Below are 24176 nucleotides of genomic sequence, written 5' to 3' on the forward strand. Positions count from 1 at the left end.
TGTGCAAAACAACATTACTCGCGTTGTTCGTATCGGACCTTTTGACTCCCGGTTTATTTTTACAATATTTCGCATAATGTCCGGCTTCGTCACACAGGAAGCATTTGTTGTGTTTTGGCTTTTCACAAGTTCTCGCTGTATGTCCTTCTCCCTTGCAATTAAAGACCTCTCTTAAGGGGCCATTCTACCTTGTAGGCATGAAAAATACGTGTTTCTTTGTGATTTTTTTTTGCGGGTTATTAAAGAGCGATTAATTCCGGATTTTGTAGGTACATTTATTATATATTTAGCTATATTTACGAATTTTTGCAACGCATAATATCTATTGATTACGCTGTTTTTGTTGATCATCAAACAACAGTTTTTACGAACGGCACCCGACTGCGTACGTGATATCTTGCGAACAAGTTATTCGAAATCCTAAAACCAACGATATTCTTAATATAGATGAGTGTGGTTATAGCATGCACTAGGATCTTTTCAAAAAAACAAAAAATGGCAAAATGGCAGCTATTTTACGAAAAAATACTGAATATTTTCATATATTTGGTTGCTTTTTTGTTAATAAAAGAAAAAGTATTGCATATATCGCAATTATCCTAGTTCATGCTATAGGGAGACCAGTTCTGAAGATACTGTATAAATTTGATGTTGATATCTTGAATAGTTTTTAGTTATCACGCACGCAGTGCCGAAAAATGTAGTTTCGAGAAAAACAGCTTTAAAGTTTCACGTCTAATTGTTATACCTGCGCGCGGTACATTTCAACAGGCTATAACTTCGTTAGTTTTCCGAATTTCAATTTAATATTTGGTAGACATATTTTCGAGACTACATACTAAAGGAAAATGCAAAAAAAAAATATCGATTTTTTTAATCCCACAAGGTAGAAAGGCCCCTTAAGCTAGCAGGACTAAAGCAGCAGAATCACATCGGACCTAGTGGAATATTTAGTACTTATTTTTTACTAATTTGTACCACAAATAATAATTTTGTACCTCCTGCCGTTTTAAAAAAAATCGTGGCGCTGCTAGCTTAATATTAAGCTGGCAAGGACCAAAAGTTAAAATTAGTGAAAATGATTAAATCAAAGTGGATACATTTAATGCTGAATTTGTAGTAATTTGTACCACCAAAAGAAATTTTGTACCTCTTACCGTTATCAAGGAAATCGGAACGATGCGAGTTTAACGTTATGCTGGCAGGACCAATGTTAAAATTAATGAAAATGAATAAATCAAAGTGGATACATTTAGTGCTGAATTTGTACTAATTTGTACCACCAAAAGAAATTTTGTACCTCTTACCGTTGTCAAGGAAATCGGAATGATCGGAATTTCAAAACGCAATTTGAAAATTAGCAATGCATACACTAAAGAATTTTTTGTAATTGTTTGTATTGCAAAGAAATGCAATAATGCGATGAAAACAAGTTAATGAACTAATATAAAATGAAAAAGAGAAGACAGTAATATATTAGCAATAATCCACATTTCTATCGACATGACTCATCGCCATTTTCTGCTACACGGTTAGGACAAACCCGTTTTCTTACCGGAGAAAAATCACTTTCATCGTCTGAAGTATCTCCTGTGCTTCGTATCAATTGCAATGGCGCCTGTTTTACTCGTTGTTTTAATAATGCCTTCGAACGACTCGTACAAACTTTCAAATCCATTTATAAATTTGTAGCTCGTTCAACATTCGGATCCTTTTCAACATGTTGTTTTAACTTATCAGCCAATTGTAATCCTTTTCGTATATTTGTGAATGTGGTTTTAAAAAAAAAATCGTGTAATATTAATGGCCTAAGCGTTCGGTTAAATATCAATGTAAATTTTTTGTTTTTTAACGTGGATATTTATCGAAAACAATTTACTTTCCACGTTTGGTATACAATTGCTCCACTGTGCGAGATATCGATGGACATTAATGAACATCTTTTATGGGAGCAGCGTGGCCTTGGCATTTGGCGAACCGATGAATCTATGTCAACTAAAATACCAGTTGTTGCTATTCGCAGCAAACGCATTAACGATTCATCGGTTAATAGAGCACGATGTTCCGATTTAATAATATTTCATCGTCGAGAAAGTGCTTTCACACTTGTGCGCAGAGTCAAATATCGAGCAAAATACACTGGTCGAGAGCATATACGTTATTCTTCGTTCAAGTCAACGTTTCTCAACCATTTTTCGGACCATGCCCCGCTTTAACCCTTTGCGGTCCTATGTCGAGTGTGACTCGACATCGCGTTTCGTTCTGCCGCGTCCTATGTCGAGTGTGACTCGACATCGCTTTTCGTTCTGCCGCGTCCTATGTCGAGTGTGGCTCGACATCGCTCTGTGTTCTGCCGCGTCCTGTATCAAGTTCCACCCGACTATATCTCAATTTTAAACTAAACAAGATAAGATAAGAGCTACAGTGTAGTAATTCTGAAATAAACCATGCATCTTGAACTTAAGGGCTTAATTTTAGTCTTTTCAAACCCACCGTGGCGTACAGATCAATTTTATTTTATATATCTACTAATTCATAAGTACGTTTCGTTAGTAAGGTCATAAATGTTTTCCAAAGTAAACGCTACCAAGCGTATAAGCGATTGGTGAAATCTGTGCGGACCGGTTGGTACGCACTTGCGAATCCAGCGCGGACCTGCTGGAACGAAACGGTGAAGAGCTCTCGGTCCGCAAAGGGTTAATACTTCAAAGTGGATGTGAGCCGATAAAAAAAGATACACGTGAAATAATTTTTCAAAAGCTACCTCTCGTAAATTCCATGAAAATCGACTTGTGCCTTATTATTTTCACGAATCGTTTCGATGACAGTCAATCGTTCTTCGAGCAATGTGGTAATCCATAGATAATTGTCGAACCAGTTATCTATTGTAATGTTCTGACCTGTCTTTGATAAATCAATTACGAGTCTTTCAGCTACATTATTCGCTGAATTATTTACTCGAAATGGGTCAGTTAGCTGAGGCCTGCTTATATTTTTCGATTACAACATACTAGCTGAATCATCTGTACTCTATATGGAATTATATTCCGCAATTATTTGCAAATCGTTGCTAAATAGAAACTTTTGTTGCAGAAATAGATCCGTTTCGAAATAAAATTCTCGTAGAGACGTCGACCTATCACGCATATTTAAAATAAATCCTTATCTATAATGCAACTTGCGAGTACAGCGTTGCCTTGGATATTGGTCGACGTTCGGGACCGAAACTGGCCAAATCTGAAGGAAGATTAATCTTCCAGGAAATCTTGTGTCTTTTTTTCAGCGAGTGCGAATAGGATGGAGATGTCTCGTGGTAGACTTACTAATATAAACATACTTGACCGCCGAGACAAGCTGGAAAAAGCGAGTTCCAAGGACTGAGGGATGGGGGATGGGGGGACACCAACCAGCCAATTTCCAAGGCATCACTGTCATTGTTTTCTTCTACTACACAAATAAATAATTGAAACGTAATTAATTGAATATCGAAATCTGTACGGTAATAGAATATTTATTTTCACGTTTTAACCATTAAAGTCCATTAAATTACTTTGCCGCTGACGTTTTTTTCTTAATTTGATGCTCATCTACATAATGTTTAAAATAATTTTGTTACACGAGTAAACTATTTTAGCAATGATTTAAGGGGGTATTTTAGATGATTTCAGAAGTAAAGAATTATTATATAATTATAGAACAAATGTTTAACAATTTTGTTCGTGTAGCACAGTAGAATTTACTACAAAATTTATCTACAGATGGATAATCTTTGAGGTGATTTTACATAGCAAAGCCATAATTCTTAATTGTTGAAAAAACACGAAAACTATGATTTCGTTAAATATTTTTTTTATTAGAGAAAATAGACAAAAAGTTCATTCACTTCGTTATCTTATCTGTACTCGTGATAGCAACATAAATAATATTTATCTGGCCGTACGAAATAAAATAAACCTACAGAGCAAACGACGTAAATAAACCGCAGAATAAACCGAGATAAAGATTATTTATGTTGGTTTCAAGAGCAGGGATAAGTGGTCATCGACGATGAAAGCGAAGCTGGGTGCGTGCCGCTCCAGATGGTAAAAATTCTTTGAATTTTCTCGGAAATTCTCCTTCGTTCAAAATTGTGAATCGATTTAACTACGAAAATATTTTCAGTTTCATAAAAAAAATGCCCCGATTCAATCCTGTTGCGTCTTGATAAGTTTGCTTTACGTTATTTTCAAACATTGTTCGGCCATTGTGGATATTTACGATCCAGAATTTCGAGTACAGCAATAAGCGTACTTTAACAAATACAATATATTTCAATACGTTTTACATCCAGGACCAACAATGGTCATCCAACATAAGGTGTGGAACTTCGAATTTTATTGTTAGCTCCCACAATGTTCGCGAATATAAGAAAAGTTCGATATCAGGATCTGGATAGCGGTCGGGCGTTTTAAATAAATCGACACGACTTGCTTCTTAAAACTGCAGCGTATATCTGCTCACGGCAAAAGCCAATACAGTTCGGTACCCTGACAGAAAACCAGGGTCGTGAGGGCACCCTTGACAGTACGGTCCTTCTTTGTCTAAACATTCTGGCCGATCCTCCTTTAAGAGGGGGAGGCGCGCTAAGGAGAAGCACATGGCCTGCTTCAGGCATTCCTTGATTTCTACGTTTCTAACATTCGGCCATACTGACATTCAAGTCTGCCCTCAGACTTTACAATAAAATTAGTCCTTTGATTTGGCTGAAAATAAAAAGGTTGTCGTCGTGACGTGATACCGTTGCACCACTCACGATCAACTATGGATACCGTTGTATCCCTTACTGACAACCACCCTGCCTGAGACAAGCCTTCGTGTCCGTCTGGTTCGGTGTCCTTCCCCGCCAAGATACCGTTGTATCTGCGGAGGATATTTGCCTAAGGTACCTGCGTACCTATGCTCAGCAACTTTGACACCGTCGTGTCCGTCTGGCTCACGCCCTTCTTCGCTAAGATACCGTTGTACCCGCGAAGGATATTTGCCTAAGGTACCTGCGTACCTATGCTCAGCAACTTTGACACCGTATGTGTCCGTTTGGCTCAACGCCCTTCCTCGCTAAGATACCGTCGTATCTGCGAAGGATAACTTTCTTGGGTCCGTCCCGTTGGACCGGTGTTGAGTGACCCCTATTTGTCCTCCTCCCTCGTCAGGTGCTTAGGCCGTTGCCCTCGCTTGCCGGATTTTGCCTGGTCGCCGGGCAAAGTCCATCCTGGCGCTTATCGAAGCCTCACGCCTTCGATCCACCCTGACGTTTCTGTAACCAAACTCAAATAAATGTGAGATTGCATTCGAACTTATATGACAGTCGATCGTTAACGAACGACTATCCGTACTAAAATCAACGATACTTTAATTTAACAAAAAAAAAGGATATATCGATGATTATTGTTCATCATCGTGGTCGTCCCCTTGGATCGTAATCCACGGTTTCATCTTGTCGGCTGCAACGACTGTTCGTAGCCGTTTCGCCCATTCCCGTAGATCTTCTACGTCATAGCGGTCATTCGGTAGCACCGCTCGAACCTTGAATGGTCCTTTGTACTTAGGCAGCAACTTTCGGCTGCTCCCCGTTGCAGGTTCACTGGTAATTCGTACCAATACCAGCTCGTCAACGGCATACGTACGCGCTTCTTTTCGCGTACGGTCATACCGCTCCTTTTGTTTCCGTTGATCTTCGGATATGTGCTGGCTGATGCTTCCTCGCAGAGCAGCCAAATCCAACCGATCCGTTTCTTCCTGTACGATACTCAGTAGTGTGCCTTCAGCTACTGTTCTCGTGTCGCACCCGATCAATGCTTTGGTCGGCGTCGTACCGATACCCTTGTTGCACGTGGTGTTTATTGCGCTTTGCACCCTGTTTACCTGAATGTCCCAGTCTCGTGGATCCAGGCCTGCCGAACTTGTCGCTAGCGCGTCAACGATAGTTTTATTGTATCGTTCGCATTGTCCGTTCGCTCTTGGTGTGGCTACCGCGTTAAGCACGTGTTTGATGCCATACGTTCGACATAGAATAGCGAACCGTTGCGACGTGAAACTTGTTCCACGATCGCTTATTATCCTCGTCGGCACACCGAATAAGTACATCAAATTCAATAATACCTTTTCAGTGTGACGAGTCTTCTGGCTTTTTACTGGTTCCGCGATCATAAATCTTATACATATTAATACGGTTCCTAATATCTTGTACCATAGTTACCTCTTTTTCCGGACAACTCTCTTGTCGGTGTCCTAGCTTCTTGCAGCTGTTGCACTCTGCCTTCGGCTTTCGGCATTCTCGTGCCCGGTGTCCTACTCTCCCACAATTGAAGCAGGTGATCGCCGTTTTGCTCTTCGGGCCGTCGCTCGTCTTCGTTGCGGAGGGTGGACGAAGTACGACCTGCCGGTTGTTCCGCAATCGTTCCTCCTTTCCAGGCATGCTGCCCATGGTGCACATCGACGCATACAGATCATTGGGATCGGTGTGCTTCGCCGACCTGATTGTCCTGGCAATTGTCTCGTCCGGTACGCCGAATATGACCATGTCGACAATCTTTTCGTCGCTCAGGTCGATGTCCAGCCGTCTGATTAAGTTTATCTTCTGGAAGCAACAATCTCCCAGGGCCTGTCCGGGTTTTGCTTCATACAAGTCTGCTTCCCTCAGCAACTTGGAAAATGGCATCGTTCGCCGGAATTGCGCCACGAGGAGGACCTTTGTTTCGGCCCACGTGGTCGCGACTCGCATCCGGGTATCATACCACTGGCGGGCATGTCCTCGCAATCTCGTCGCGATCAAGCGCATGACGCTAATGTCGTCCCATGCGAATCGAGCTGCCAAGTCGTTCACGTGTCGAACCCAATTCTCTATTGACAGGTCTTCCTTCGATGGGTCTTATATGGGCATTAAATTTTCGTCCCCTGGGCGTGCGTAACTGGGTGATTTCGCACGCGGCGCGGAACTTCGCGTTTCTAAACGTTCCCGTTCCACGCGATCGTGACGGGTATTCCGCGACTCCGACTCGCTTCTTCGCGGACTGCGTGATCGTCTACGCGGAGTTCGCCTTGCCGGGCTACGTAACGTGAACGTGACCGCGAACGCGAATCCCGCCGTTGGGACGCATGCGATCGCGCGCGCGATTGCCGCAAAAACTCCTCCATCATGTTTTCCAGCTTCTCAAGCCGCGATTCAACAACACTCGGTCGCTGGTCCGCCGCGTCGCTGTATCGACTGCACGATGCACGATCCATCGTTCGAACGGTTCAAAATCCGTTCACAAAATTCAACACAACGAACAAAAAGTATATACACAATTAACACTACGTCTTATCACTAAAAATAGTCTTACTCTAACTGCACACTTTATTGTTCAAGGACACTCGAATAGTCCGTACACACAATACGCGAGTATCCTCTCCAAATGTGCACTGCACTCACGGTAAATCCCGCTTCTGATATATAAGAAAAGTTCGATATCAGGATCTGGATAGCGGTCGGGCGTTTTAAATAAATCGACACGACTTGCTTCTTAAAACTGTAGCGTATATCTGCTCACGGCAAAAGCCAATACAGTTCTGTACCCTGACAGAAAACCAGGGTCGTGAGGGCATCCTTGACAGTACGGTCCTTCTTTGTCTAAACATTCTGGCCGATCCTCCTTTAAGAGGGGGAGGCGCGCTAAGGAGAAGCACATGGCCTGCTTCAGGCATTCCTTGATTTCTACGTTTCTAACACGAAGCCGATTTATGTATTTAACAAATTCGTTATCCATGAACGCCAGTGACTGCACTTACATTGATCGAAATTATAATAGTTACGTCAGCGGTTTATTTTACAATATGTACTGTTGCGTATACCTGGTATCTTCCCTCGGCAATGCTCGCCGGATACATAAATTCGTTAAATGTCACATTTTAATGGATTCCAATTCTAAATTCTATTGATGCAGCTAAATATTTAAGTGGTCTTTCATTAGTTTGTACATAAATAACTTGTTATGCAGTAATCAATGATCCAATTCTACCACTTTTAATCCATTTATAATCTGATACAACAAATCTACTCAATACAGTTACACTGTTCCATGGTTGAGTATTATACAAGGTGTTCGGCCACCCCTGGGAAAAATTTTAATGGGAGATTCTAGAGGCCAAAATAAGACGAAAATCAAGTATATAAATTTGTTGACTGAGGCTTCATTAAAAACTAATTAAAAAATTAAATTAAAAAATTTCAAATCGTTCTGAAAAAATTATTTTTGATTGCGGGGCTTAACTACAATCATTTTTGGTGACTACACGTACCCCTGAAATCGTACTCACTTTCGAGAAAAAAATTCGAGTAGGTACTGAAATTTTTAGACGAAATTAAAAAATTTCAAATCATACTAAATAAATTATATTTAGTTATAGGGATCAATTATAAGCATTTTTAATGAATAGATATATTCCAAAATCCTAGGCACTTTTGAGAAAAAAATTCTTTACCGAAAATTTAATGTGACAAACAACGCATATTCTAGTGGAGAATATGTAGACATTCTAACGATATTGAAAAAGTTGTTCCTTGACACCGTAAAGTGAGAAAACCCCCCTAAAACTGGTCCAATTTTCAAACGGTCACAACTCCTGCCATAGTAAAAGTATCTCATTGAATTTTTTTCTGAAGCAGAGCCCATGGGTACGTACAAAAAAGTATTAGACAACTTTTCTGTAGAACGTCAAACAAATTTTTAAGAAAAAATCAACTGGGGGGTGCCTAAATTTTTCGGTGAAAAAAAAATTTCAAATCGTTCTGAAAAAATTATTTTCGGTTGCGGGGGCCACTTATAATCATTTTTGGTCAATAAACATACCCCCGTAATCCTACCCATATTCTAGAAAAAAATTCAAGAAGGAATGTGAGCGAAAACTTAGTTTAATATACGATTACACATAAATATACATATATGTATATTACATAGATAATAGGTTAACATTCTGTACACGCACGATACGTCCGTCTGGTAGGGCGACCACGAGGCAAGAGAGCTGGTCGGACGTATTGTCACCAAAACAAAAGGTAAACGGAGGAAGTTGCATGTTTCTGGAACGTTCGCGCGATTTCTATCGCGTGCCATTCAACTTGACGCAAATCAGCTATCAAGGTACGAAATTTTTCGACAAAATTAAAAAATTTCAAATCTTTTTGGAAAAATTATTTTCGTTTGCGGGGGTTAATTACAATAATTTTTAGTGAATTGACATACCCCCGAAATCCTACCCATTTTCTAGAAAAAAAATTCAGTACGGGCGGAACTTTAAACGTTAATAACTTTTTAACGAAGCCTCCATCAACAAATTGGTATTCTTGATTTTCGTCTTATTTTGGACTCTAGAATCCCTCATTAAAATTTTTCCCTGAGGTGGCCGAACACCCTGTATACTGGAGGAATTAGGTCAACTTTAAGTTGCCTTCCTCTCGTTATTGCTCGCATTCTCTGGTTCACGAGCTTATTAATTTGACCATCTAGTCGCGTACGACCAGCGGTACTTTGGGTTCTAAGTCTTCTTGAACTGATTGTTGCCATGTTATCCCTCTTCAATTAATAAACGATTTCTACTATTATTATTACGAATCAGATAAACTACTATTAACAAAATACACAATGGAAATACACTGAAAATTACATCCAATGAAATAAATGAGGCTTTAAGAACGTGAAGATCAGAAACTGGTAATCGTGGAGTCTGGGATGTCACTTCAAGTTCGATACTACTGTTGGATTCCAGTAGAATTGACAACACTTTATTTTCTTAAGAAACTCGTACAACTTGTATTAGGCCGACTAAGTACTAGACTCTTTCTGAGAATTCTTCAATATTACAAGCTTTTATATACTATTGCTGGTGATGGATAGAGGTAGGGATGATGGTTAAGGGGCAGTGTGACTTAGGAAGGGTGCGAGGTTCAGGATGAGTAAGGATTAGAAATCCTGATTAGGATGTTTGAATGAGTAATGTTTGTGATGTTACTAAATGATGTTTGTATGGTCGTGTTGGTCATCCAACACTACGTCTATTTCTGACGAAGTTAGTTAAATTGGTTCTCCAATTACAATGATCATAAATATAACAATCATAAAGATTATCTTCGGGATAATCAATAACTATTTCAATATCCCTCAAAACTGACCGTAAACGAGCAGACAAATATTCCACTTCCGATCTAAGAACATTTAGACAAACTGTTAAATTAACACTATTGTAAGTTACGATTCCAGACATGTAACGTTCCCTAATAAATAAAGACCTACTAAATGCTCCTCCGGAGACTACCCTTATTTCAACAACAGAACTCAAACAACAAATGGTTGCAACAATTAAAATTCGCACTTATTCCACAATCGCTCAGTAGATTCAAAAGTTAAAAAGGATTTTGTATCTTTTTGGGAGATCTTTGAGTGCATTTTAGGAAAACGGACAAAAAGGACGTGATAGAGATCAAGGGTTGACAGGAAAGGGACGAATTTAGGTATCCGGCGAGCATTGCCGAGGGAAGATACCGGGTATACGCAACAGTACAAACAATACTCTGGCTCATAAGATACTGGGAGTGCGTTGACACATGCGTAATGAATCACTTGAAAGGTATACAAATGCAAGTGCGTTGGGTGTTAAACGTTTAATAGTTACCAAGCAATATTTGTCGACTGGGGTCGAGCGTATCCCACCGGAAATACTTTATAATACATTTATGATAATATTCGAAACTTGTATCAATCTGTATTCAAAGCATCGGAAGTGTCGGATTGACCAGAATCATTTAAACGATGGATCTTCGGTCAAAATCATCTTCTAACCGCGACACCGTTCAATTGGGCTATTTGTTTACTCCTACCTAAACATTTGCGACTCGTCTCATTGGACCGAGTATAAGGTTATTTCTTCGCAACCGTGGGTCGACAAACGACCGCCATATATACAGTGGTGCCTTGGAATTCGCCAGTGTTTTCTTTCACCGGTTCTTGGAACTGGCTTCCCGGCTGAGGTCGAGTATGTTTACGTCTTTAAATCTGCTGCGAGACATCGATGTACTGTGATACGTGTTTCCGCCTCGTTCGCACTCTCTGAAAGAAAGAGACAAGAGATTTTCTGGAAGACCTTCAAGTTTGGCCAGCTTCGGCCCCGAACGAAAATTAAAGTTAAATTAAAATATTGGTCGTAGGTGTTCTCAAGTGCAAACTAAAAATGGACGTTTTGTAATATTTACAGGAGGGTAACTTTTGCCGACTTTTACGTAACCTCCAATTTTAATAGACTATTGCTGGCCAATAAACGTAAATAAAAATTTTCGGATAAATTCTCGGCAATTCGAAACAATTTATCTACAAGACACGAGGCTTTTTTCATTCGTTGTTCGATTTATTGTAGGGACGAGGTTACACGCGTAAAAGCGAACAAAATTAACGGGACCGGGAGATTTTGTGATTAAAATTAAATTGTTATCCAGTGTTGAGTTTTCGCAGTAATGGTTTCTTTCGATTGTAAGTTTCCTGTTAAGATAGAGAGAGCATCGGCGTTCAATGTCGCGCGAAAAGTTGCAGATTCAGTAAGTTCGAGCGAAGTAGAGGCGCTTAACGATGAAAGTGAATCTAAAGCTGTTGAACCCTGACACTTTCATCAGTCAAGTGGACAATTACTCGTGATATTTATATTGTCCTACGACGACGCTGATATATGTAGTAACTTGTTCGTTAAGAGTTCGGATTTTCACTTATCGCAATAGCTAGAAAACCTTTGCCACTGATTAGAATATAATGCATTGTTAGAAACCGGCTAAGAAACTTGTAGGCCGTTGGTATATGTATACGTAAGGGCAAATTGGTGAGGGGTACATAGGATTTAAATTTAAATTTAAATTTTATATTGGCTCAATGTTTCAGCTATAGTTTTGCAATTAAAAGGTTTCAATCCGTTAAGATGCGCCATCTTAAAGCATATTAAACATCTCTCTTTACTATCTTTTCACATTACGGTATTGTCTCAGTTCTTGCATCAGTCTGCGTTTAGGATACTTGTGTCAAAATCCTCCCCCGCCCACCATTGTTTACGTTTCTTCGGTTCAAGTCGTCGGCAGTTGTGTAATCAACGCTAGAACCATCGACGTTTAACGTATACCTATTTCTACCGGACTAGCCAAAATTACTGCTACGTGAAAAATATTGCTAATCGAATCCTTAATAATTACGGTTAACGCAAACAAATTGATAAAAAGAAATTTTAATTTCGAAAGGAACCTTAAGAAAGAATAATTATTATTGCATAAGTTTCTATTCTATTTCTTTTATGAAGTTAATCGAAAATCCAGTCTTACAAATTTGAAGTCGAAAATTCAGGCTGAGTGAAACGCTGTAAATATCGTACAAACATATCGGTGAACCTAACAGACCGACACCGTCAAAGGCCAGTGCTGTTCAGAAAACGAAAAAGAAAACATACCGACCGTGCTATGTTGAATAGAAATTCGCAACATTGATCGCATCTGTCCTTCCATAGAAGAATACCTTTTCCCCCCACTCGTATATTGTCCAGCGTCGTCTATTATCCTGATGATTCTCTTTCTTTGCACGGAGACAGAGAATATGTGCCATCGCAGATACTCGACGGATCCGTCTATTGCACGGATAAAGTCCTGGTTTCTCATTCACGATAGTGCAATGCCCTATCGAATTCTGGGACCTCAGGGAGGTCGTGTTCGTGCCAAACTACTTGGCCTACTAGTCTTGTTGTTTGCCCGGACAAAATACTTCCTTGCTTGACCTTGACGCAGCTGCTGCATTTCTATTAACTGACTTCGTTAAAACTATTGCATCGGAACCGTTAGATTAAAAACATTCGCCCAGCACAGGGCCATTATGTTGGATAGTTATGTTCCTCAATCTTTTTAGAACCATGCCCCACTTCAACACCTTAAATATTTGAATACTCCTCCTCGACCGAGGTATTCGTTTCGTCCGGGCCTGCTAGAGGGCTTATCAGTAAGGCTTTCTAGCAGGGGCTCTGCCTTAGACGACTGGATATTGGGAAGTCGGTCGAGCGCTTGTGAGAGCGCGACCCCTCTGGTGGCAAGCATGGGAGATAACGCCACAAGTATAATATAAATAAGCATTTCAAAAAAAGAAAAAATATAGGTAAAATCGTTTTTATTATATTACAGTGAAAACTCGCTAAATGTCCTCAAGAGATGTTCCGTAAATGATACATTTTTATCCCCACCACTAGGAGGATCCCCCTTGAACCAGTGAGGTGAAGTGTAACCGGAGATGTAGCGGCTTTCTTTAAAAATCTTTATTGCCTTCGTCATTTTCGTTGAAATGCTTCTCTGTCAGTATGACCACACTACTGTACAAGAAGAAAGTTTTTTATTTTTTACTTTTTTTTTAATAAAAATTTTACTATCATGCGGGGGAGATTTTGTTGATTAAAATGAGACTAAACAGGATATAAATTGGTCAATAGTTGATAGTATAATATTGAATTAAATATTGTACTTGCGAGTCTTTCTCTCTTTGTTTATCCTTCTTGTGATGTCCTTTTCTACCTTCGGAAATATCAAAGAACGACGGATCGAGGTGCCGGGTACATTTATCGAATAAAAGGTAGTTATTTTCAAACGGAACGCTTTCGCTGTTCCGTAAGTGATCAGAAATTGCAACACTTACGAGATAGGAGGTTTCGTTAGCTACCTTTGTTCGATAAATGTACTATCCACTGACCTTGCGAAGATACCAGTATGTACATGTTTTGGAGGTGCTATTAAATATCTTTACTTAACTCCACTGAGACATTTCACTCGAAATTGAACACGTTTTGGTACACAATTTCAGATTTTGTACAAACTGAAATATTTTCAGAAATATAATGTGTAACGGATATTTAAACTGGGGCGATAAATCTGGTTCTCAGTCCCTCTTTCTTCTTTAGCTACTAACTCTTTCTATGTTCGAGGCGTCGGCAAACTACAATCAAATTCGAGAAACGATTCTCCTATTCCATAAGTGTTCCTGACTAGACCCGGACTAGTGACATTTATCGAGTTCTCACTGTAACATTCTTCTATTTTTTCACTTTGATCAAAATCAATCAGGTTTCTCGACTAGTTTGTCAGAATTAAATTTGCCGTACGAAGCGCGAATAAATTATCGTACAATATATTTATCTAGACAAAATATCGCTAGAATTCTTATTTGAGATAAAAGACACGGAGTGTCAATATTGTTGCGCAAAATACTAAGTATAGATATATCGACGGTTTAGAAGTCGATAGTGGATTTCTTTATCTGTAATTGTTTCATCACTGATAAAAATTATCGAGAATCATACGATATTAAGTATTTTTCGAACGTGATATAGTCTTGGATAATTATTAATAATCGATCATTATTAATGTGTGATTTTATCTCTGAATCATAGGTCTGTTGTTTACAACTTGTGAGAAGATCTCTAACATTGTTTTATTGAACCGATAAAGCATTGGAATTATTATTACATGTCGCAGAACGAATGATTTTAATTCTGCCATCAACTTGTCCATGCTAACTTAAACCAAATGATAATTTACCATACGTTTCGTAGGCTACCGGCTGTTTGTCGCGCACGAAATCTAAAATGGTTTCCGAGTTTGTCCACCTCCACTGTTCGAAAGTTCTCCTTAACGAGATTTTACTAGTAACCATTGGACGTTGAATTCTAAATGGTTTGGTCTCGGAAAATAACTATGCAGGCAGCCTTACCTATCAATTTTGTTTCAATGAGAGCCCTTGGTTACCCTCTAATCGAGAGTATACGATGTGCTCGCTAATTTAATCTGCCGTAACCACCGCGAAAACGTTGCATTCACGACATCTGTCAATGGACATAATAGTTATACGTGGCGTGTCGCGTCTCGCGTATGCAGTTCTCGTGAACTAGCCGAGGTCGTGAGTCTCGACACCATCACATGGCGGGAAGATTCGATTACTATTGAACAACAGCTAATTAAAAATTTTGACAGTTTGTTTCGAACCCAGGCAAATCCAAAAACTTGGAGAAAGAAAGAAACTTCTGCCTCCCTCGTTCTGTTCATCGAGATTGAAAGACTGCTACAATTTCCTTCTACGACAACCACGCGAATTCCCCAATGGTCGAGTGCCTTCGTGCAAACGCATTTAACGAACGAACACCCGTTTAAGTGAGCTCGATGTGATTCTAGAAATTAGATTGTACACCGTACTGTTTCGAAGAATGGTTTCGTTCAATGACGTTTATCTTTCTACGATCATAATCTTTTTTTCTCCCCAATGCGAAAACGACGAGATTTCGACTCGAGCGAGCATCCCTTCGGTACGATTAATTTTTTACTTTTCAATCTGTTTATTCGACAGCGACGCACGCGGTGATAATACGTCGAACGTGTCGCAGTCAACGAAAAAAGATCTCTATACACACCCGTGCAAAATATATTTACCGTTATGAATAATACTTACATTCCTTAACCGTGAAAGAATAACCTCGAAACGTGACGCTCGTTATCGAATCAAAAATAATTTGTGAACAATCGATAGATTATATAACGAAATATTGCGTATTTGTTTTAAAATAGTCTTTTAAAAAGTACAATGTTTGGCAACCATAATTTCATGTGACAACATTCCTTTACGATGCGATAACTTACGATGCCGTACAAAACAAAAGTAAAAGCTGTTTGGACACTTAAAGTTAGGTTAGGTTGCGCGTTTACTTTTAAGGACGCGGTAGAAAAGACACGGAAGCAGGGTCGCACCTATGTCGTACAGGACCCTCTGTTGCCATAAAATTCCTTACTTTGCATCCTTTATTTCATGACTATACTATAGTTATCGTACGCTGGAAAAATTACATTATTTATTTTTCAAATCTTTAAGAAAGAAAACGCACGATTTAGGTAGTTCCAGTACAGTAGGGCACAAAAATATCGGCACACCGCTAGAATTCCGTTATGAAAGGACCAACTTGTTTCTAATATACTGATATACAGGCTGATATGTTCGGCAACCCCTGGGAAAAATTTTAATGAAAGATTCTAGGAGCCAAAATAAGACGAAAATCAAGGATACCAATTTGTTGATTGAGACTTTGTTAGAAAGTTATTAACGTTTAAAGTTCCGCCTGTAGAACGGCAATCTGCGAACAGTTGCGTGCGCGTGATAGTGGTTCTCATTCAGCATGAGAAACTCTACTTACTGACGTATCGACAGTCTTACAGTTTTGTGAATGAGAACCACTATCACGCGTACGCAGCTGTTACAGATTGCCGTTCTACAGCCGGAACTTTAAACGTTAATAATTTTGTAACGAAGCCTCGATCAACAAATTGGTATTCTTGATTATCGTCTTATTTTGGCCCCTAGAATCTCCCATTAAAATTTTTCCCAGGGGTGGCCGAACACCATTTATTTTACAGACTATACAGGGTGTTCGGCCACCCCTGGGAAAAATCTTAAGGGGCCATTCTACCTTGTAGGCATGAAAAATACGTGTTTCTTTGTGATTTTTTTTGCGGGTTATTAAAGAGCGATTAATTCCGGATTTTGTAGATACATTTATTATATATTTAGCTATATTTACGAATTTTTGCAACGCATAATATCTATTGATTACGCTGTTTTTGTTGATCATCAAACAACAGTTTTTACGAACGGCACCCGACTGCGTACGTGATATCTTGCGAACAAGTTATTCGAAATCCTAAAACCAACGATATTCTTAATATAGATGAGTGTGGTTATAGCATGAACTAGGATCTTTTCAAAAAAACAAAAAATGGCAAAATGGCAGCTATTTTACGAAAAAATACTGAATATTTTCATATATTTGGTTGCTTTTTTGTTAATAAAAGAAAAAGTATTGCATATATCGCAATCATCCTAGTTCATGCTATAGGGAGACCAGTTCTGAACATACTGTATAAATTTGATGATGATATCTTGAATAGTTTTTTAGTTATCACGCACGCAGTGCCGAAAAATGTAGTTTCGAGAAAAACAGCTTTAAAGTTTCACGTCCAGTTGTTATACCTGCACGCGGTACATTTCAACAGGCTATAACTTCGTTAGTTTTTCAAATTTCAATTTAATATTTGGTAGACATATTTTCGAGACTACATACTAAAGGAAAATGCAAAAAAAAAAATATCGATTTTTTTAATCCCACAAGGTAGAAAGGCCCCTTAATGGGAAATTCTAGAGGCCAAAATAAGACGAAAATCAAGAATACCAATTTGTTGATGGAAGCTTCGTTAAAAAGCTATTAACAATTAAATTCAAAAATTTCAAATCGTTCTGGGAAAATTATTTTCGGTTGCGGGGGTCAATTACAATCATTTTTGGTGAATAGACATACCCCCGAAATTTTGCGCATTTTGGAGAAAAAAATTCAGCACGGGCGCAACTTTAAACGTTTATAACTTTTTAACAAAGGCTCCACCAACAAATTGGTACTCTTGATTTTCGTTTTATTTTGGTCCCTAGAATCTCCCATTAGAATATTTCCCAAGGGTGACCGAACACCCTGTATACACAATAAATAATATCCTAACTGTTTATATCGGGAGGAGGCTCCTCGCTGGATGCGTGGCCGGCGGAAATGCTAATTTGTAGTTTGATTTACGAGAGAAGAGCTCCGAGGGAATGGCAGTAGGCAGTGGCGAAATCGGGTAGATATTGGTCGTGACGTTGCCACACTTATCTATAAAACCGGAATATGTATGTCGCGATTGTGTCTAATTATGGACGAGGTTCTGACATGGTGCACTGCATTTCTTTTGTTACTTCATCTTTTTATTCTAATTCTCTAATAATTTGAATAGCTTCTTTGGGGATCTTACTAGTGCTAAATTAGGTTTATACAGTCGCGATGGTGGCTCTGTGAGTAGGATCGCGTATGTCGTACGACCCACTCGTTAGAAAAAGGCTGCGTCATCCAATCCGCGCAGAGTAATTCTCATGGATAAAATGACTGCGTCGTTCGGAAAGTTCGCCTTAATGATCGACCTAACCTTGCTAAAGGGACTGTCCTCTGCAAGTCGATTAACTACTCTCGATGCTACTTTGTACATCTGCCGTGGAGTTTCCTGCGACTCTCAGTCTTCGTCGTGTCGGCTCAGATTTCAACGCCGCATAGAAGGATGGATTATGTCACCGTCATTAGGAGAGGGCGCTTACTCGACCTCGGATCGTCAATTGTAGCTGTACGTCTGCCAAGCGCCGCACTGTTTTCGAGAAAGCCAAGTCTTTCAGCGTGTTCGATCCCTTCATTTTTGGTGTTGTTGGTTCCTGGACTCTCGGTGATATTCGTCACGACTATTATTTGTCTTCGAACATTGTTTAAATAAAATCATTTTTACTCCTAGGTTCCAATGTTGGTAAAACAGAAGTAGCACAACGAATCTGGAACGAAGAAGTCGTTTCTCGGTAACTTCCCGTTGAAAGTGGTTGAAAGTATCGGAATGTAGATGCATAATTAATCGACCATTCAATTATGGTAATAGACAATTTATTTCAACGTACCGAGCGCGTGAATACGGTCTTCGGAAACATGATAGTTGAAAATATTCATTTTTACAATATAAACTCGTAATCTTTAAACATCACAATTTAGTTTCGAAAAAGTTGGGATCGCGATGTACTTAGTGAGGATTCCTAGTAAAGTTTGATCGAAAAACGTATTACAGTTCCATAGTATAATGTCAATAAATAACAAATAATTAATTAAAAAATAAACCTGTTTCGATGGGTCAAAATGCTATAAAAAGATCAAATAACAAATTTCTAGCAATCTAGGTAAAAAAAAAAAAAGAAAATCACTATAGCACGAGAAAACAGACTTTCACAAATTATACGATGCACAGGCGTGGAAGAATTTCTTCGCGAGCAAACGTTCGACGCTTATAAAAAATTTTAGCGAAACCAAATCGAAAATGTTTTTTCCCCCGTGGACGAGAACCGCGTGCTTTTCGTACGCGAACGAAATCCAGAAATAATAAAGTAATATCGAGAATCGATTCGCGGACGGTCTTCTGTCTGCGAACACTTCGTTGTTCAAAGTCGTTCTTATGGATTAGCGTAGCGTAAATTCTTCGGGGAACTTTCTTACTTCGATTAAAAGTTTTCTCCCGTTTATTATTCAGCGTATTATTCGGTGTTACGGAAACTGTTTTTTTCGTTTAGCCGGATATCGATACGTTCGGTGCAATATTAATGTAATTACATAGTACTCGATAGCGCCGGCATGACTCACACGGTGCGAACACTCTCTCAATGACAGTCACAACGGGCCGGCTTTTTCCAGCGTTCTGTCAACGTTTGAACAATGACTAAAGGTTGAATCAACGATTGGAAATCCCGTGACTTTCACTTATCTCCGCGCGATGGCGTTGATTTTTTCTTGGATCTCTATTGCGCGTCGCCGTCGAGTCGCATTCGATCGAGAATACACGCACGACGGAGATCTGCCTTTATCTTTCGGGCTCATGCCTTCCGTTCGTGCGGATCGTCTCGTTTGGCAAACGAGATAGCAGTTACTGTTTGCTCGACGATCTAATCGCGATCGTCGTTTTGTTTTTTGCCGAGGAACGAGGCACGAGCAAACGGCACAGTCGACGAAACGGGGCGAAGTATCGTTTCTGTATCATTTCGCGGGGCATTATTCTTTAACGACGATGTATATGTCTCTGCACGCGTAACGGTCTCTCTGTGCCATACGTGGCCGCAATTATACGCTCACGCAAACGTTAACGACACGATCAAACCAGACGTCTAAGGACGAATCGAACCGAGTCTCGTTTACTATCATTATGTAATTGAATATCGTGACTGTCGCACTGCTGATTTCCGTCACCAGTCCACTTAATCCGCTCGCACGTGGAATCGCCTCATATATTCTACTGGCTCGCGCGTTTCTGTCGTAAATATATACATTCGACCTTATTGTTTTTAAAAAATGTTATTTATTATTTTCTTTTGCCGTTTCGCGAGTTCTTTTTCCAGAATCCTCGTAAAATTTTCTTGCTTTTGACGAGAGAGAGAGACATCGGGAATGCTTATTTATACTTCAATTTTGTATGATCTAAAAATTAGAAAATTACTTAAAGTATAGAAAAGAAGTAATGATAAAAATGAAAAAGAACTCGAGATGAAAATATCACCGTGTAAAGCCTCGTAGCTTTTTATTACATATACAGATAAAAATAATACGATGCTATATAGCTCTCTGATACCTTACTCTATGTAATACTACCAGCCACTGATTTACGCGTACAATTTTTGACTTTTGATCGTTTTATATTAATTATATTCAGTTTGTGCATTGTTCGATATCGTTTAAGTTTGCGTGGTGGTAAATCAATCACTGCTTCGAGAAAACAACCACCAAATGACTCGGAAATTGGCAGAACAGAGGGAATGTGATTAGAGCACAATTAGTCTGTTACCATTAATTAATGGGAGAAGTTTGGAACTCGGTACATGGTTCCCACATGAACTCGACCAAGCCACAGAAATCAGAAACCTATTCCTTTACTTGTCCTACTATGAACGTCGACCGTTTCTCCATTCGATCGTCAAATAATGTTGACGAATTTATAAAAACAGCGTAAGCTTTATTTCATTTCGACATAGAACATACAACTTTCGTAATCTTTCATCTTTCTTGAAGTCTGTTTCCAAAAGTGTCTCCAGTTTATAATTTAGGTTAGAATTCGGAACAAAACTAAACATTTTAGTTCAGTCCGTTTAATGTATTCTACATGTATATTAGTTTTCTCTCCCATTCATCGCGATGCGACTTCATTAAATCGATCTTATTACGATGTTCTTTACTGCTTATCCTCCAAGCTCATTCTACATATGCTACATGGAATTTAGGTCAGGTGATTAGGTGGTCAAGGGAGAAGCGATTCAGCTGTTAACCAATTCTTTATGAACACCAAACGAAGATTGAGTCACTTAATATTTCGCTTAGAATAAACTCGGACGATTCCTTGGTTACTCGATTGTTTTAAGGTCCGTTTATATTCACGTGATGAGCTGAGTTGGTTTTCGGAAAGAAGTCTTTGACACCTATCGTATTTCATTGGTTTTGAAGAGGGACACCTCCAGGTGGTGGGGGGAGTGAGCGGAGCTATACAGGGTGTTCGGCCACCCCTAGGAAAAATTTTAATGGGGGAATTTCGAGGCCAAAATAAGACGAAAATCAAGCATAACAATTTGTTGATGGAGGTTTCGTTAAAAAGTTATTAATAATTAAATTCAAAAATTTTAAATCGCTCCGGAAAAATTAGTTTCGGTTGCGAGGGTCAATTACAATCATTTTTAGTGAATACACATACCTCCGAAATCCTATCCACTTTCGAGAAAAAGAATCGGGTAGGTGCTGACATTTTGCGGCAAAAAAAAAATTGTTGAAATCGTTCTAAAAAAATTATTTTCGGTTCCGAGGGTCAATTACAATCATTTTTGGTGAATAGACATACCCCCGAAATCTTGCGCATTTTCGAGATTAAAAAATCAGTACGGGCGGAACTTTAAACGTTAATAACTTTTTAACGAAGCCTCCATCAACAAATTGGTATTCTTGATTTTCATCTTATTTTGGCCTCTAGAAATCCCCATTAAAATTTTTCCCAGGGAAACACCCTGTATAGCCTTATAACGAACGGAAGGTGGCGATCTTATAACGGAAATGTACTCTACTCGGAACAGATAACGATTCTTTTCAAGCAATCTACCTATTTTTCTCTTAATAAATATATTGAGATAAAGGGAGATAAAGCAATAGCAGGCGAGTGACGGATTATTCACCGTATGACAGCCTAGAGCGATTTTTATCGCTTGCAAAACGAGCCGTCTAATGAGAAATCGTTTATCTTCGTGATAGAATTATCGGTAGGAATAATTGTTTCTGAGAAGGATATAAATTTTGTGGAAGATGTTGTGCGGTAAAAAAATTCCACTTATTACGACATAATAAATACCTGGAATCACGAAGTTTGTAATTTTTTGTTATTAATAGTCTTGACATTTAAAAGAATATTCTCTGGTATTCTTTAGGTGTAAGAACTTTAATTTTACTTTATTCAAAGGTACTTTGGGTCATAGAACATGAATTATTTTTATTTTTTTTAATTGGCAACACTTGGATTGTTTAAAATTAGATGACCTTTTATTATCAATAAATCCATTACATATGTTATTTTACAAGTATAACTCGTTAGTATGCTCACTTGAGAAGAAGGAGGAAACGGAAGTGAATTAAAGTCTTAGATTTTCACTTAAAGATAACAAAGTCCTCTCTGAAACCGCGGTAAATTCAAACTTTTGTATAAGAATACATAACCTTAAGGGGCCATTGTACCTTGTAGACACGAAAAATACATGTTTCTTTGTGATTTTTTTTGCGGGCTATTGAAGAGCTATTAATTCCGGGTTTTGTAGAAACATTTATTATATATTTAGCTATATTTACAAATTTTTGCAACGCATAATATCTATTGATTACGCTGTTTTTGTTGATCAACGAACAACAGTTTTTATGAACGGCGCCCGACTGCGTATGTGATATCTTGCGAGCAAGTTATCCGAAATCCAAAAACCAACGATATTCTTAATATATGTAGATAAGTGTGGTTATAGCATGAACTGGGATCTGTTCAAAAAAAAAAAAATGGCAAGCTATTTTACGAAAAAATACTGAATATTTTCATATATTCGATTGTTTTTTTGTTAATAAAAGAAAAAGTATTGCATATATCGCAATTATGCTAGTTCATGCTATAGGGAGACCAGTTCTAAAGATACTGCATAAATTTCATGTTGATATCTTGAATACTTTTTTTGTTGTCACATACGCAGTGCCGAAAAATATAGTTTCGAGAAAAACAGCTTTAAAGTTTCACGTCCAGTTGTTATACCTACGTGCGGTACATTACAGCAGGCTATAACTTCGTTACTTTTCAGAATTTCAATTTAGTATTTGGTAAATATACTTTCGAGACTACATACTAAGAGAAAACGCAAAAAAAATTCAATTTTTTTAATCCCAAAAAGTAGAAAGGCAACTTAAGGTACTAAAAACGAAGGAAGAAACTTAAACAAAAACAGAAACTTCAATAAAGTCTAACCGAGCGTGTAGATAGAAAAACATGAAGCAATGAATTATACATAGAGAGCATTCACTATCTTAATAAGACGGCGTACAATTTTATTTATTTTTCATTAAGATAAAAAAATGTCATTAAATTAATCATGATCCGTGTTTCGACACAATGTGATAGAAAGAATTGCAAACCTACTTTAACTTGTTTCCATCGAGCGGCAATTTTCCTTGGACGTTGTTAATGGAGGACATTGCCCGTGATTCAACGATAATTTGAATATTACGATTTTTTTAGATAGGTTGACTCATTCCAGTTAATCGTTCGCCATTTAGAACCAGTCATTAATCCTCGAAATGCTATTTTCGTTATTGTTGTGTCTCTTTTCAGTCGAGACTCTTTAAACGCTCGTCGTTTGACTGCGGTACGATTTATGTAACAACAATTATCGTGTGACAAATTCGTTTATCATGCTTTACTCAACAGTGCTTGGTTACGCACGTGCGCCAAGGACACGTATTAAGAAAAACAAAGCATGGCGTGCAATGGGAGACTGCGTGTCAACAAGGGTAACAGTGTCCCAACTGAAAGCGATGGCTCGAGCCTGGCGAGATTGCGTATGGTTATTTTCGTTCTATTATTTCTTTGTTCCTACTTTCTATATTATTTCTAAAGGAAATACTTAATTCAGCTTGTAAATCGGTGACTCACTCTAGCGCGGAGAAAACCGTTCGACTGATCAACTTTTTACTGCTACGTGACTCACCACGTTTGTGTACAGTATTGAAGAAACAGACTAAGTAAAATGCAGACGATTGGTGGTCGTGATTTTAAGGCGCGTTCTAAAGCATCGTTGATCATGGTGCATCATTATCTTATGAGACCCAAGCTAGAATGGAATTCTAAATTCTAAAGTGTTAAAGTAAACTAATTACATAAAAATCACAATTTGAAAAAATAATTGAAATTTATATATTTTCTCCAGAACTTTTTCGAACTAACTTGTTCGAAAAAT

General features: G+C 38.6%; 1 protein-coding gene across 1 annotated transcript; it reads right to left on the reverse strand.

Annotated features, from left to right (window-relative positions):
* Window positions 1-3653: 3653 nt before the first annotated feature.
* Window positions 3654-8141, reverse strand: LOC122397440. The gene is made up of 2 exons (XM_043396592.1): window positions 6236-8141; window positions 3654-5293 (listed from the first exon to the last, which is right to left on the reverse strand). The coding sequence occupies exons 1-2, from the start codon at window positions 6815-6817 to the stop codon at window positions 5267-5269; spliced, it is 609 nt and encodes a 202-aa protein (XP_043252527.1). The 5' UTR covers window positions 6818-8141; the 3' UTR covers window positions 3654-5266.
* Between the last annotated feature and the right edge of the window lie 16035 nt (window positions 8142-24176).

This window comes from Colletes gigas, unplaced genomic scaffold (assembly GCF_013123115.1).
Source record: "Colletes gigas isolate AHSC1104 unplaced genomic scaffold, ASM1312311v1 Colletes_gigas_Sc00009, whole genome shotgun sequence".
Taxonomy (NCBI): domain Eukaryota; kingdom Metazoa; phylum Arthropoda; class Insecta; order Hymenoptera; family Colletidae; genus Colletes; species Colletes gigas.